The sequence below is a fragment of the Anopheles stephensi genome, chromosome 2 (genome assembly GCF_013141755.1).
Source record: "Anopheles stephensi strain Indian chromosome 2, UCI_ANSTEP_V1.0, whole genome shotgun sequence".
Classification (NCBI taxonomy): domain Eukaryota; kingdom Metazoa; phylum Arthropoda; class Insecta; order Diptera; family Culicidae; genus Anopheles; species Anopheles stephensi.
In genome coordinates, this window is record NC_050202.1 from 40643692 (window position 1) to 40660719 (window position 17028).

Sequence of the window (17028 nt, forward strand, 5' to 3'; positions counted from 1 at the left end):
TATCGAGTCTGCGTGCAAATGAATTCCAGTTTCTTTAATTTAATTTTATATCACTATTTATATGCATTAGAGTGTGGTTGGATCGCATCATTATTCATGACGTAAAGCTATTGATCGGGTCCGCGCGTCTATGTTCTGAAGGATCTGGAGTCCTTCTTCTCAACCGGCGGCAACTATCCTTTGCCAACTATAATATCGACCATGCTCTCGTTATACCATACGCGAAACAAATGCTGCCTTTGAGAAATCTGACGAATCAAAATGACGTCGAAATAAGTTGAACCCCGCTTCGACAATATAAGACACCTTGGCAAGATGACGTCGGTCAATACAATTTGTGTTTGAGACAAAAATAGTGTAATGTGATGTTAAACTCGCATGTTAACATATTTAACTACATTAAATTCGTTATAAGAGTTGAGAGTGTAAATCAATTAAATATTATAGTCATTCTCATATATACGCACCAATCAATTACCTGTCTTTCTTTCGTGTATGCTTCGAGTTCTACTGGCGCGGTTTGCTTGCCGTCCACCTTTCGTCTATTTATTAGTTCAAACAACATCACGTTTTCACAATTTGGCAGGCAATGTAACTCGCTGGTGCAGGATGCAATGGGGTAGTAGCCGTTGGTTGACTTTCTTTCTGTAGCTGCTGATCCTCCATTTCCGGGGGTTGAATGATCAATCGCGCATATGAGCCGTCTCCGGAATGGCCATCGACAAAGCCAGGATTAATGCAAACACAACCATTTATTTCCTGTGAAATTAGACAAGCAAAAAATGCAATTATTATAATTGTATTACATTACTTACATTTTATCTAGATTTAGACACTTACCCGTACGTATCGGTTCAGCGCGCTTGGACAAATCATTACATTCGGTACCCGGTTCAACCGGCCAAACTCGTTCAACATATCGACGTCCAGCGGTACATCTTCTGGGGGTGGATTCAACGGATAGAATGACGCCTGATGAAAGAGGTGACTGTAGGCCCGCTTGATTTTATCACCTCCCGCAACAGGTGCGGCTGCTGCCGGTCCTCCGCCCATGGTCGCGTGTGCAGCCGTACATTCACTATCGTTCAGCTGCTTTATGATGTCCACCGTTGTGACTCCGAATTCCACACCCTCCACACTGAACACGCACGGATCGGGCAGGAAGTGCAGGTTCTTGTAAAAGCTGGCCACTTTGTACGGTGGTGTAGGGTACACGAAGCCACTCACCAAATCGTTGTGGTTTGCGACGATAAACACCTGCGTCTGGCCATCGATCGAGTTCATGATCGTGCCGATGATCTTCTCGAAGTATTCGTCAAACGTTTCGGCCACCTCTGCGTACAGCTTGCAGTTGGCGTCGGCAAATGGACCGGCCAGGATCAGCACATCGGGGGGATTGTTAGCGCAGTAAAGCAGCAGGCTGGAAAGCTTCTCGTAGAGTAAATCGTCGCTATCCGTAAATGGAGCACTCGCTATCACTAGCGTTAGGGTTTTGTCCAGGTTAGTAGGTGCGCGTGGAAGGGCAAGCGTTCGTTCACTGTGTATATGACTCACTGAAAACAATATGCCACGTGGATTGACGCCCTCGAGCAGCACGGTTTGCCCGGGGAAGAGCGACCATCCCGCCGGGACCTGCACCTTGCTCAAGTCGAGCCGCGTGTAACGCAGCGTATGCTCATCGAAATCTACGATAGCTAATTTGCTAGCGTGGTGCTTTCGGCTGGACGATGTTGCTACCTTGTCCGAAGAAGAAGCCGTTCCGTTCGTACTATGGCTAGTACTAATGAGGGACGATTCGGCAACGATCCTTCCCAGCACTCGGATCGGTTCCGAGCTGGGATAGTCTACATGGTGCACCTTGATGCCATCGAACCAGTTGCAGTATTTCTCTTCGTCCATCACGTCGTTTGCAGTCTCGTCGTCATCGTCCATCTCCTTTGGTTCTTCCTTCACGGTGAGCGGCACAACCAAAGCTGTCGTATCGGGCTGATTGACAGGATCAGCTTTTTCATGCTGCTGTTTCTGCCTTGATTGCTTCGCTTCCAGCGCCAACCGACTACAGATCGCGTTGCCACATTCGTAGATGCGGTCGCCGAGGATCATCACACGATCGTAGCTCGTGTCAAACATGTACTTGCACCCATCGTTAGCAAACTGTGTCGCTTTCATTGCGATGCTTACTCCTGTAGTCCCGCGACGCCCCGATGATGGTGGTCCACCAATGCGCCGTTTGTTTCGTTCATGATCGTCGGTCGTCGCGATGGAATCGTCGTCATCGTCGTTTATGTTGCTGCTTTCAACGGCACTCTTGATCGTGGTGTTTGGTAACCAATTGGATTGTTTCAACAGCTTCGCACTGCCATACGTGTACACGACCTGGCCAGCTTTGCTCGGTACATTTGGATCATTCTTCCTGGACGCAGCAGCACCAGATCTAAGAAGAGGAAAATGTAACAATCATGATCACGAGCGTACACAAGAGAATGGCGGTTTTGCTTTTTGATACTTACATTGGGGAGTAAGTAACGGTTGTGAATGGACTACCAGCGCCACGAACACCGTCTGGTGTGTTCACATTGTGTTGCTTGCTTGAGGCAGACTTTTTGCTCTGAAAGTAGTGTAAAGCGAAATGCACATTTTAATACCGTACATCTGTACAAATATATTATTCTTCGGTAACTCCTATAAATAAAAATTATTAAATATATTGACGACCATTTCATTTGTTTCCTGAAGCTGAAATGCTGAAACTCTATTTCGAAACACTTACACAATGCTACACACGTTGCTACACACATTTGACGTACGATCTCAACCTAACAGACGAGCATGTAATCTAGTCACGAAAGTTTAACCAGCACTGTGTACTAGAAAACATGCACGTCTGCCAAATCGAGGGAAACTATATGCATGTCCATTGAAATTCTTCTTTCGACACTTTCTTCCACACTCTTTGGATCACGATCTATAATTATTGTTATGCACTTTTACCTCGGCAAAGACTTCAGAAAAGGAGTTGAAATGAATGAACCACACCACTGTTGACAAATGAGAAGGAGCAGCATGACACGACATTACGTTACGAAATGCGGGTTCTGTAAGTATTGAAATATACGTTTGCTATACATTCCAGAAGAAATTGCGCTATTCAAGTTGGCGTTTTCTTATGCTAACGGGGACGTGTGGATTGCAGAATGTTGTGAACTGTTCCGAGAACAACATTAATGAGTGTGGATCTAGTCACAATGTAAAATCAATGTGAAAGAACTAGATTCACACTCATTCATGTTGATCGGAAGGATTATTCTACATTTCCGCAATAATCAGATTTTGATAAAACGGTTTCTTGTCTGAATTTAAAATGTTTCAATAACATTGGTAAATCTTTCTCCTTTCTGCAAGAAACTTAAGATTCTTTTCAACATATTCAACACAGGAAAAGTTTTCAGTATCCATATTCTTCCAGCAAAATTAATGCGGGACACGTGGCAGACCGACCCTCAAGGAGTATTCCCCTTCTCTCCCTGTTTTCAACATTCCCAAATTAATTCATCAATTTTCCCACCCGCATGAACCGATAGTCTGGGAAAAATGAAATACATAACAGCATTTTTTTCTTATTTTCATGCTGGTATCGATGTTTCTTTAGCCTTGATTGATAGCAGCAATCATAAAAACTAGGTCTAACTAGACCCGCCTTAATTTGGGTAACGAATACAACATTGTTTTAATTTTCTATATCATCATAAAATATTTAAAAATTCAATATCACAAGTTTAAAAATGCCCATTTTGAAAGATTTGATTTTTGATTCTTCCCGCATATACACACCAGAGCAAGGTTGACGACCTTTATTATTATCATGCGCTAGTGTAGCAGCAGCAGAACACCGAAGAAGCCGAGAGAATGAGCAAATAAAAATCGACAAGTTTGAGTGCTTGGTTGTCTCGCTTGCCATGCCCCGCACAACATTCGCATCGAACGGTTTGGTTTTGTCGAGCATAAAAAGACGAAAGAGAAACAACACAAACAACGAAAGCCTGCCTGCTGCTAGCGCGCACGAGAAGCAAAATAACGTCTTGAGAAATTCAGCTCTTCCCGCCAACTACTCCAAAAACATTGGGCGATCGCAAGCGAAGATCGAAGGCTTGAGATCAAGCAACGGGTTATAAACAAAGCCAGTACACTAATATTCCTTACATTATTTTCAGATTACATAATATGTTGGAAATAGTGTAAGACCCTAATAGAAATGTTAGTTCATCTACTGGGCACTATAACTTCAAATCGACTCCTCTTCGTCATATCATTTCCGGCTTCCTTCACTAGATTATACCTGTAGGGGAGACGGTCCTGGTTGGCATTCGATACCTGGTACTGCCTCGTGAAAGCCGCACTATTCCGAAAAAAAACATTCAAACATCCTTAAATTATCCTAGATCACTTTAACACACACAAAAAGGGTCAAAAAGACCATTCAAAATTTGGAATAATCCTTCTTCTGTCTACTTTGACCTGACAGAGCAGTTCCAGAAAGCATGCGCATGTAACGAACCACTCATGATGCGTCTAAATTGGATATTGCCAACGCTTTGTAAGCTTCTTCTGGAGAGATAGAGAAACTCAGAAGCAGTGTAAAAATTGAGGAAAAAGAAGCTCATTTTTTTCCGACTACACACACACACATTCACCATCTAAAAAGTACCGCAACTAAGAATGAAAGAAAAATAGCGCTGATCAAGCATCATTTCCAAACCAACACACGCACACAGATACACCTCTTTCGCTTGTAGCGAAGAACTGTTTTTGCGCTTGCTATCTATCGCACTCAACATAAAATGTTGTCTCCCTTTGTCTTCACCGTACACCTTTCTTCTTTCCTGTGCCACCCCACCCCGTGTCACTCACTCGCCCTTCCTTCCTCCTGTTACTATACGATCGTACGTGAAAAGACGCTTTTTGATCACCCTCTTTCAGCGCTCCTGATTTCACCATCTAGCCCACAACGACGCCACCACAACACCGCACGATCTGCGTGCTTTTCATCCCTTTCTGGAGGCTTACAACACCACCACGAGGTGACCACCGTGGTACCGACCCACTCGACCAAACCAGACCAGAGACCACAGGTTTTAATTCTCTTCCCATTCCATTTCCACACAAGCCGAGCTACATATTATTACTTTTTTTTCCTTTAGGTACCCGTCGTCCGTCGTCGTCGCCGTCGTTTTTGTGCCGTCCTCTCCTTTTCCTTATTGTCTTTCTTCTTTGATACATCCCTCCTACCCAGGACGGCGGGCTCTTACTTCTTCCCTTGTTCGAGGCGTTTGCCACTGCTATGTACTGAACTTCAACACGATGAGGGTTCTCGGTTTTTTTGCTACTCTATTTATTCCTCTCTTCTTGGACATCGAAGTGTTGTTTTGTCGATTCAGGTAAACTACGTTACGATACCCTTTTCTTGTGCCTTCCATACAACATCTCGCGAGGACATGCAGCTGAGGAAACCCCCGCGTGAACACCTTTCGTATGCTGTTGGCCTTTTCGTAACTGTAGTGGTGAAAGCTCTTTATCATGTTGTCTACATAAAATTAAGAACCATCAACGATCTTCAGGTGCTTCTCTGGCTCCCTTTCTCGATCATTCTTCACATCTCCTTGGCGTCCACCAATACATCTTGAGTAGAATACTACTCCCTAGCACACGGAGACGCCAAAGGAGGATGGTGGTTCAATTGCAACGCCAGTATTCACCAAAATCAACCAGGTAGACATATCCGGATGGATGGATGGTGGGTGTCCGTGGTACAACAGAACACAGTGCGAGTAACGTGTGTGTAATTAAAACCAAAAAAAAGTACATTGCTCCGGATTTTCTTACGCGCGTGAAAGGGGAAACGCGCATCATCCCGACGATTCCCGGCTAGAAAGAAAAGCGAGAAAAGCACAATGATCATCAAAAACACACACAGAATCACGGAAGCGAAGGAGAGTGGCAGCAGAAGAAAAATGGCCGCGAATCCGATCATCGAAGCCTAAGATGGCCGCCACAATGATGATGCATAAGAAAAAAAAATCCCCCTCCTCGTCGGTGTGCTCCTCCTCCTCATCCGCCTGCCTCTCATCGACAAAAACACAACTCTACGAACCTGTTGACTCCGGCCAACATTCATTCTCGGAAAGCGCTCGCGCGATGATGATCGTGATGATGATTGTTGTTCGTTTTTTTCTTCCATCCACCCTATTATTACAGATTTGTTGCCCTTACCTACACACACACACCCCTCGCGCGTGGTCGATCTTTGGTGCTATTGAACAGCAATGTGCAGCGAATCGATTCGCTACTTCCCGCCCGGGCCGTCGTCTTTGCCGCTTCGGTTTCTCACACCTGAGGCTCTTCGGGGTCAGAATCTTGTCTTTGCTTACTTTTACTATGATTTTTCGAAAAGTTGATAACTACTAAGAGCAACACCAAGATTAGTGTGTTCACATGAATGCTTTCGATACAACATGAAGGAATTGAATTTCGTAGAGCAACAGCTTTTCAAATTGCTTCAAAAAACATGGCCGCCTGCGATGAAAGGAGTTCCATGTGGCTGACGATTATTTTGTGTGAGGTTTGCATGGAATTATCAGCACACTATTGAAAGTGATTACTACTAACCACACAACACTTGGCTGTTTCCTCCTTACAACACAACACACAAGCTCTCCATTATCGCTGCGCTGCCATCACGGTACGGCGGCGATGGGCATTTGCTTGGCGCACGTTGTTCCCCTTCCCTATGGTTGAGCAGCAAGCACATCACTGCTTTTTTTTCTCATATCATCGTGTATTCGACCAGCAGCGTGTGTGATTGGCATTCCTAAATATTTTCTTCTCGTTCATACAACTTACCGCAATGCAGTGTATACTATCAGCCATAAATACAAATAGTGTATTTTCGATGTCTTTTCTCTCGAATACAGCAATTCACATTTGTCCTGTAACGTCCAATATTATACCACGCAAACTTCAGGTCGCAGGACAGAACTTTGAATCGTTTTTTATCAATTGCAAAACAGAAGCCAAAACAGTGACATTATGCAATTCATATTTTCCATTGCTCCAGATGCTCATCATCATCATAAGGAAATAAAACAAAAACAACGGTTCTGTTGTTCTTTCTATTGCTCCCTCAAGCAAATACACTATGTGTGTGAGGCACGCGAGTTGGTCGCTGCTGCTGCCTGAAGAAAGACTTGTCCAAAAAGTGAGGAGAAGAGTGGCGTTATCAAGGGCAACAATCTCTCTCTGCCCTCCATCATCATGATCATCATTCGTGAGAGGAGGAGGTTCAGTGTTCACACTCGACCAAAAAAAAGTATATGGCGCAACGGACAGGCGTATTTGGTTGGTGGTTGGTTGGTGCGGTGGCCGACCGGACGGACGCTGCGCCGCGGATGAGGAGCACGCGCGTGTCGCACAACATCTGCAAATGTGTGCGTTCCAGCGAACGATCGGTGGGGTCATCTACCGGCGTGTATGTACTTGAAAAATCCGTCTTCACTCTCTTTGTCCGTACCGTAACACGGAGGATATCCGGAAAACGACACAGTTAAACGATTGTGTCGATGTCGATCTGATGACGGATACACTTCTTTCTTGTGACAAAAAGGATCTTTTCCAAAGCACCAGCTGGAAGTAATCGGGCAGTTTCTCTAGCGCGAATAAAACACAACATATAAAAAAAGATATTCATGCACATCCATTCAAACAACCAATGAAGACTCGATTCAATCAACCCGCTGAAAGAAAAACAGTTTCCACAGCACCGAGGGCCTTCATTATACCGTTCTCGCTTCCTTCGCAATGCTAACCCAACCCACTCCCTGCTACGTTCCTGAGCTTCAGGCGGCAACAACGTCAGCAAGAAACCTTCGCTGTTATCTCGAGATCGCCTTTTGAAGAACATTAATTGGGCGGAAAAGTTCTCGTGCGATGGACTGGTGGTCGGTGGTCAGGAATAATAATCTAGCACGCTATGCAAGGCGGTCTCTTTGTATAGGCTGGCTATTTCTCATACACACACGCACAGCCGCCACACTACCGTAGAAAATTCTTTCCACTTAGTCTGAATTCTATGGGCTTCAACCCCAGTCTTTTGCATCACACTATTGAAATCAAAGACACGACTGATTTCTGCAGCTTCCCAGGACACACACCACACCATGGCATGACCACGGTTTTAGGCTAATGTGATGTATTCTGCAGTGATAAAATTCCGGCAATCTTACAATACCGGTTGGCAGCCATTTTACAAGCCACCCATCAAATATCTAGAATAAAAATGATAGAAAACATAGTGCTAAGGAGCGCTTTCAGGAGTTTGAAAATTACCAAGAATGAGGGATTGTGTTGCTGTTGTTCTTGGACGTCGACGACGTCGTCGCCACCGCTCGTATCCGCCTCATACCGATTTCCTCAAAAGAACACTCGTACCGAAGCAAACGACGTTAATTGTGTATTTTTCGTAGCTCCACAGTATGTGTGCGCCTGTGTGTTAGTGAGGACCAATCTCAGTAAGCGCAGCGCACACTGGTTTAGCAAAAGCAACGGAACAGCGCTGTTGAATGTGCCATGAAACAGTCGGCAAAGGGAGATTGAGGCAGGAGAAGGAAAGGAGAGGATATGATGAGAATGCCGACGCTCACTGCCGCCAATTTGCTGCCTGCCTTCCTTTACACACGCTCCCAATCTCCGCACACACCGCAACACGATCCCTTCTCAACACACACACACACACCATACACCGCGCGCGCACATGGAACTATCAGGCGGCCGCCATTTTTAAGCCGTTGTACTTTTTCCCTCGACTCAACTCTTGCTTCGGAAACTTGACTTGCGTTTTCTCGTGACGACGTTGTTGCACATCAGTAGCTACGGTTCACACAAAAAGACCTTTGGCGTTTCGCGTATCATCGCAATCACACCACCGCGCATTCGGGGAGAAGAACTAACCGTTTCGAAAGCGCCGATTACTGCGATTGCTGCTGCGCTGATGCTCGCTGTAACGTCACGACCACGGACGGCCAATCGGTGGAATTTCTACATTTTCACTTCACACAATTCCAGTACAAACCGATTATCGATTTGGTGGCCGTATCCAGAATCTATTCGCCGATGATCCTTTCCTTCCACAAACAAGTGTCACTGGGGTATCATCACTACTATTCAACCGCCAAAACCGTTTCACCACCGGTATCATTTCACTATCGCACGGAAAGTACCTCACTACGGGCGACGCTTCGGAACGAGAATGAAGTTGCTGCAAAGCTTCTTCCAACTACAGACGACGCTAACCCACCGCGAGCCAACGGTTTCGCTCCAGCCGCACACACACGCACACAGCCATCGCACTCAACCGTACGTGGTTCGATGCGGAATCATCTCTTTCCCGCAGAAACAAACGAGAACATAAATTCGCAAAAAGATCCTGCATTTGTCTCACTCATACGGATGGCGCGAAGTACGATGAAAATTCTATCTCACTCATACACGCCCTAAAGATGTGTGCGTATTTCCAGCCGAACAATTTTGTGTGGTGTCTGTGTGTGTGAGAGTATGCGTGAAAATTTTTAAACAGCAAGCGTAAGCGGTTTTGTGGCGGTATGTAAACTTGCTACAGGCGCAGGTCACAGGGTGCCTCTGAAAGTTTCGATGAACGAGAACTGTAGCACTCCAAATCCCTCTTAACACACAGCCTTCCCAACGTTTTCCTATTTTTAAGTTGTACTACCCAAAGAAAAGTAAACACATAAGCACAGTAAGTGCACCATTGGTGCAAGTGTTGACAACAAATGTAGTGCTCTGTGGACCCCAAGCATTTATCTTAAATAATAGACAATCACACAATGCCCACGTACAGGATATAATATTTCTACAAAGGATTCTTTAATTTGACACGCTTCTTATCATGCAAACATGAATATCCCTTACACTCGTTTTACTACACATAAGGGAGGAAGTTTCCATCGTTAATGTACTCCTTGGTGTTGTGGTAAAATACAAACCTATTATTGCAGGTTTGGAGTGAGAATAAGTAACAATAACAGTCATATAAGGAAACAAGCAAGCCGTTGTTAAAGCCATTGAGCAAAACAAAATCAAAGTTCAAAGGTAAACTGCGTGATACCCAGGCGCAGGTCTGTCATGTACAATCCATAAAAATATAAAAAGGGCAATGGAAATATATAGAGGGCCAGGAAAAAAGAAGAGAACAACCACTACTACCAGCATAGCCCCGTAAATGTTCCAAATTCTCCCTTCGGCGATGTTCACCGGGACGTGTGCAGGAAAAAGAACCTCAAGCAACAGGAGCAGTAAGCAGGTTTAAGACATAAACATAATAGATCTCCAATATGCATGGGTTTTTCTTGGGCAATTTAGGTCATTTGTAAAACGTTTTTCGCGTAAAATTCTCTTTTCGAATAATTATGATGAAATGGTGCATGGTAGCTGAATCCATCAAAGGTACATGAAGAAAACCACCTCGAACACTCGCAAAAATGAAAGGATCAAACGATTTTGTCCTGTCTGCTCTCGCTCGCTTCATCTCTTCGAGAAGGAAATAATTATCCATTCAGGCGTACTGGACGGATCGTACTGGTCAGCTGCCTCACCCTGTCCCGCCGCACCGGTAAAACGAGGAAAGAAACCAAGGATAAAAGGGCCATTCGGGAGAGAAACACAAAACAACAAGGGACCGATCGTAGGACATCATTCCAGGCCAAGGTAACCAGTTGGACTTTCTCTTTACGTAACCCAAACTCAACGCGCTTGTATGTAACCCCATAACGATGCTTAAATGCTTATGCTTATGTGTGACGATCATCTTAAAGATCAGATTATTTCTTAAGATTTACCCCATTAAATTTTGCAAATCGCTTTTAAACTTCAAATATCTGCGCCAAAATCCTAAACGATCGTTACACCATCTAGCGCAAGCTATATGTACCATATTAAATAGATAGATTGCAGAGCGTCTTAGTGGTGGTCGAAAACCTGACGTCAGCAAAATAAACTACTTTGTAGCTGGTAGCTACGATCGAGACTGGAGGTTTCGGGTACTGGTTCTCTGCCTCGGTTTGAAATGAAGGAAAGCGGCAGGAACAACACAACATTAGATGAAAATGGAGGGAAAGAGATTTAATTAGCTTCCGAAATATAGTCAAGTCATGCAACTAAATCGAGAGTTTCTTCTGCTCAACATCCGCTCCCTCCTCCGGTACTGGGTATGGGGGCTTGTGCATAAGATTTTCCACTATCGATCGGGCCGCCAGCTAACTAGCACATTAGCCAAGCCAGCCAGCCAGCCAAACCGAGTCTTCTTTAGGCAAGCCAGTTTCTTAATAGAACATCCTCTAGTGTTTGCGGTTGTTACAAAAACACGGTTGCCTTTGGTGCCCCTTTTCCCTATGGCGGGTTTGGCTGCTGTCTAGTCGCTTCACTCTTTTCAGCGGATATTCGCAAGCGTTAGTTGGTCAAAAAAGTCCCGCGGAGTGCTTTTTACTGGTGCCTGGCGACTGAGAAGGAAAGGGACGGCCTATCAATTCAATCGTTAGTGTCGGTTTACGCGTCGTTGTAAAAAAGGGGACACAAGTCTTTAACGGAAACAGGCGAATCAGTTGTGAAAAGGGCTAAGACCTCGTAAAGAGTTGCGAGTTAAAAAAACTGATCGCTTTGTAACAGATACTGAAAATCACGAACACTGCCATAATAACAGTTTTCGTTACAGAAATTGTACACATGCAATAAAAATTCTAGTTCTAAAGTTCAAAATAATCGTTCAGTCCAATAGATGTTTTTCGAAAGATGTTCTTATGATCTTACACCTTCGCGTACGACCGTTGACTCGATCAACGCTCGTGTTTCCTATTTTACGGTTCTGGGTGATGGATACGTCGATCGGTTGATGATGGATCGTAGCGTCCATCATTTCTTAAGATAGCGAGAGAACGAGAAGATCAACACTTCATCCGGAATCGTTGGAAACCACCAATACTATTGCCGCAGGTACAGATCACAGCACCAATACAGTTTATGTTTCGTAAAAACAACTCCATAGCCGATACATTATTGTCCGCCGCTTCTACGAGATTATAGGGAGCGGCGTTCACACAGTTGTCCGCCGGTTCGGGCTCGGGTTTCGGCCGACTCAGGTGTTTGAAAACAGGATTTTTTTTTTGGTAAAAAGGGAATAGAAAGGAATAGAGTGCACACACACACACACACTAGTAGTTGTGTGTTGAATCGGGAACCAAGGAAAGGGTTGTTACACGGATGCTGCTAGAAATATGATCTCCTATCAGGGTGCGCGCCGTTCCGTTTGCTCACACAGGCAATTTTTGCATCACGTTGCTTGTGGTCAATTCTTTCTGATGGAACGTAACGGAAAAATCGCTTTAAAATGTTCTGTTTTCAACGATCGTCGCTTTGGTGATCGTCGACTAGTGCGATCATCAATTTTTCTATCCTGCTTCTACAATATTTTAAATTAGTCAAAATGCAAGAAAAAAAAGGTTTCTGGAGAGAAAAATTTGGTTTGAAACAATAGTAGGAAAAACATTTCCCAACCGCTACAATTCGCGACCATGACAGAAGCAGATGAACAGGAGGAACACGCCGAACGCAAATTGCTTCAGCAAATAATTACGCTACAAACGTAAGAAGTATCGCATACACACACTCGCATCCCAGCAGAAATTACCTCTATTTTCAACTGTAACAGCGTACGGCGATTCCCCACCGAAACGATTCCAAAAAAGCAAAAAGATATGAAACCGGTAAGAATTACCTCGAACAGATAAAAACACAACATACAGCAGGAAAATTGCTGCTTGCTTACAACAGCATAGATGCAATGCCAAGAGGAGAACCTACCACACATCTCTGTACCGCCGAACGAGACAAATGTGTAGTACGTGTGGAAAGCAACAACAGCACCCCTTTAGAAACGAGTCTGCAGTTGTGCCCCGAGCGCAGGAAACTGACTACGACCTGGGGGATACGGGGGGAAGCGGTAGGTACATGCCCGATGCTGACGACCTCGACGACGTTGACCCTTTTGCCACCGCTGCTGCTGCTGCTTCTGTTGCTTCTGCTTCCCTTTGCACGAGAAGGAAATTGTCTCGCGAACCTCACACTGACCAACGATCCTTTAATTCGTCTGTCATGAAATGGTGCACACTAAACTGAAATACAACACGAGAAAGGGGTAAAGCTAAACAGGAAAAGAGCATACATTTCAACGGAGCTGAAGAACCGGGAAATAGGAATAGGGGTGACAGTCTTGGTGGAAACGCTTTACACTCATGGCAAACAAATATGAATAGTCCATTTCGGGTTTCGTCCGGGATTATCTGAATCGCTTTCAAAACTTCAAAAGATTCCTATCGTCCATTGCATAACACCTACCGAAGCCACACTAGAAAACAGCGCTCCTATTTCTTAAGATCTAGCCGTTGGAAGGAGAAAAGATCGTGAGTCGGTGATCATGCTGTATACGTGTGTATACACAAGCGGCTGTATATGTGCGAATATCGTACCACACACAACCGGCAAATGATTCGAAACGAGGCAACAAAAATCACTAAGCAAAGCCATTCAAAAACACACGGTAGAGAGGGAACACTGTGTCTTTGGTAGCAGCAGGACAAGACAGGGCAATGAGATCTACAGAACGCAATGTGGAAGGGTAGTAGGAAACACGGTTTGCACGCTTTTTCCCCCGTGCTTAATCACCACAAACACACGGAAAGGCAGAAAGCAAGCGAGAAGGAGATCATGAAGGGCCTCTGCATGTATATAGGTTGTATAGCCCCGAGACGCCCAGAAGAAGCTTATTTTGTATTGGAGAGCTCTTGTTGTGTGGAGCGATCGTTCTGAAGCCAACAGCAGCACAACACCACACACGCAACAGCGCAAAAGGGCCTCTGTAAGGCCAGGCCAGCCAGCAGCAGCGTTATGATGATGCGGATTCGATGGATGATGGTGTGCGCGAGGTCTCTACTTTACAACAGGTCTTCCACAGCCGGCTGAGGGGAGGGATGGAAACCGGGAAGGGCAGGAAGAGACCCAAGAGGTTACTCTGTTTTCCCGAAAGGTAGAAAGCACACCATCATCAAGAGGGCTGACTCGGAAGAGAGTTTTGCAGAATGGAAGAGGATAGCTAGGTAGGTAGGTAGGCGAATCGAGAAGCATTGCCACCACCGCCATCCTCCCTGCCGGTACTCGCTGTTGTAGAGATATAGCGCGCCAGCAGCAGAAAGAACTCAACAACGCGCGCCTTGTCGTCCGGTCTCTAGCGCTTGGCGTGAGAACAACGGATGAAAAAAAGGGAACGAACGCCAAAATCTCGAGGCGGTCGTTAATGGTCGGCGAAGCCCATGGAAGGAGAGTGAGTGTCGAGCAACATTATCCCGGAGGTATGACCGAGATGGAAAGGGAACGAAATTGCCTATAATAAGTGCTTCTGGTGCTACGATTAGACATGCGTTGCTTCAGCGTGTCTTTTTAACTTAACCCTTTGCGCACACGGACCACGGTGGTGTCCAAGAAAAGTAAGGATTGGACATCTTCGCGGGCCTGGCGGAATATTTCACAACAATTCGTACGGGCTGGCTTATTTAAGTAATCTCTAGCGAGCTTTCAAGTCGTTGGAAAATTCTTGGCCCAGCTATGGATAGCTCTTCTAGGTCTACGCGAGAAAGAGCTCGATATGGCTATGGACGACGAACCTGCAGAATGTACCGGCTGCTTCTCAGCTGCATCTCTTCTTATTTTTTCCAATAATTCGCACGACACTGGCCAGAGAAAAATGATTGTAAATATTGCACTGATCTGTAAGTAAGAAAATAGCACGTAACAACCCCAACGGCTCTGTAGAACGAGTCCCAACAAGCTTTACGGAAATCGTTTCACCGCCTTGTGCAGTGCTCGAATGTAATTTTTTCCTAGTAAAACAACTCACCATGAAATACCGAGCAACCACAAACGGTAAGAGAGATAATAGAAAAGAAATCCGTTTGTGCAGACCATTCTGTGCCACAGGAGAGATACTTTCCGGTGTTGCCCGCGCGCCAAGGGTCATCTAACTTTCCGGTCAAATAATTTGCATGAAACGATTTCCATTCCAGTCCAATTCCAACCTGGTACTTGTGCATTTCTCTCCCCCAGAAGGTTGAGAAGGTTCGTGTACGGCTTTCGTCATACATCGGTGGTTGTAGGGCCGGGATCTAGCAGAACATTGTCTGCAACCCTCCCAGTGCCTCGTTTGTGAGATGCAGAGGAGAATGTTTGGATGACATCAGACGACCACAGAACCGTCGTCGTTTTATGGACAATAAAACCGATACACCATGGAGTTGTTGTTGCTTAGAGTTAAACAGACCTGTGATCGGGAAGAAATGCTCCGGTCTAACTGCATTGTGTTGGGCTGGGAAATGGGTGCAATTCTCCCCCGAACGGGCATCTTCATTTCACGCTTGGGGTAGACCCAAGACACCTTCCTCCAGCCATAGCTCTACGAGTGTGGGGATAAGGTGTGAACGGTTAAAGGCAACACCGATTCATACCTAAATTGTGATATGCCATCACGCTATGCCGTAGCTGGAAGAGCGAGTAGGCAGTGAGAGGTTCTTTGTTTTGGTTCTTCCATCCTAATGATCTCGCTTCTTTGTCTTTACTATTTTCCAACTTCCGTTGGCTAGCGTAGTGGTAGGTTCCGTCCGTACAGGAGCATTTTAAAGCTACGTACGGTGGGGATTTAAAACGGCGTTCGATGACCTTATTTCTTGTTAACGCTTTGGTCTGTTGGGCTCTGTGAAAGGAAGCATTATGAACAGTCGCAACAATTTTGCAATAAAAGAATGCATAAATGGTTTGCGGTAGAGCTGAGTTTGAGGGAAGATTTGGGTCTTCTTAAGTAGTTAAGCGATCATACACGATCAAGCTTGTGTGATGAATTTTCAAAACGGGTTTACGCAATTGGTTTGTTCAACTGCTATCAAAGTTAGTTAAAAATGTGCACACAAAAACCTGAAATACCACAAATGGTCTATGGCTATTCTATGAAGGGTAACTAACCTTTGGTGTAATGCAGCCATACATTTCCAGCACATCCTGCTCAACGACAGAATCCACATTGCGGTACGTCGTTATTTTGCCGACTTTTGAGTCCATACGTGGAGACGCTCCAACGTTCCCGGCAGCTGCCACAATCCCAGATAGCTTGGTAGCCTTCCGCGCTTTGTTTGTGTACTCGTGCGCTTCCATCTCGTTGAGGTAGGCAACCGTTGGTTCGGCACCGCTCAGTTTGGACACGCTGTACGCCATCCATTGTTCTACAAACTCGACCGGATCGGTAATATCGTTGTTGATACATATTTCAATACCTAAAATTAAGTGAACATATAAATAGAGAAAGAGGGGTTGCAGATACATGAAAAATCCCGTTCATTCATTGCGTCGTGATGCAGATACTTTCGGTTGGCTTTTAACCAACGTTTGCCGCTTGACTTACATTTATTTACAACTTCATCCGATGGTTCGATGCCCAGTTCGTCAAATTGCTCACGAATTGTTTCGATTGAAACCATTTTGCGTCGATTTTCACTGTTTTTTCACACGCGCACAAATTCCCCGTCTACATGCCGATACGAAAAGAAAACAATTCTCCAAAAAGCGCGCGAACGCTGTTTGAACGTTTCGGACGTTTTTCCACATGTCAAGTTCGTCAACTCAAGCTTCGGGCACCCAAGGAACAAAAGATGCACGGAGTGACAATTGTTTCAATTCAAACCATTTGGTTTGAAATTGAAAAAGGCAATTTAATATTTTTTTATTTTTCTTTTGCACTAAATGGATTTTTTTAAACGATGAATACCGATCTCTCTTCTTTGTTATTAGCCTGTCTTAATTGGAGTCTTTGACTTGCTTCTACAAGTGGGAGGGGGGAGGGGGTTTCGATACCCGATCTGTAGTGGAAAC

The 17028-nt window shown here is 45.0% G+C and overlaps 1 protein-coding gene across 1 annotated transcript; it reads right to left on the reverse strand.

The window, feature by feature from the left end:
• Positions 1-519: 519 nt before the first annotated feature.
• Positions 520-16791, reverse strand: LOC118517612 (DNA polymerase alpha subunit B). The gene is made up of 5 exons (XM_036063908.1): positions 16562-16791; positions 16126-16433; positions 2511-2608; positions 841-2434; positions 520-759 (listed from the first exon to the last, which is right to left on the reverse strand). The coding sequence occupies exons 1-5, from the start codon at positions 16635-16637 to the stop codon at positions 565-567; spliced, it is 2271 nt and encodes a 756-aa protein (XP_035919801.1). The 5' UTR covers positions 16638-16791; the 3' UTR covers positions 520-564.
• Between the last annotated feature and the right edge of the window lie 237 nt (positions 16792-17028).

Bases quoted from the DNA above. Each gene is read 5' to 3' on its own strand.
- LOC118517612 (XM_036063908.1), bottom strand. From the start codon at position 16,637: ATGGTTTCAATCGAAACAATTCGTGAGCAATTTGACGAACTGGGCATC. The intron at 2,609-16,125 runs GTTAGTTACCCT...CACTACTTTCAG, and splicing joins ATGGCTGCATTACACCAAAG to AGCAAAAAGTCTGCCTCAAG. The intron at 760-840 runs GTAAGTGTCTAA...CTAATTTCACAG, and splicing joins CGCTGAACCGATACGTACGG to GAAATAAATGGTTGTGTTTG.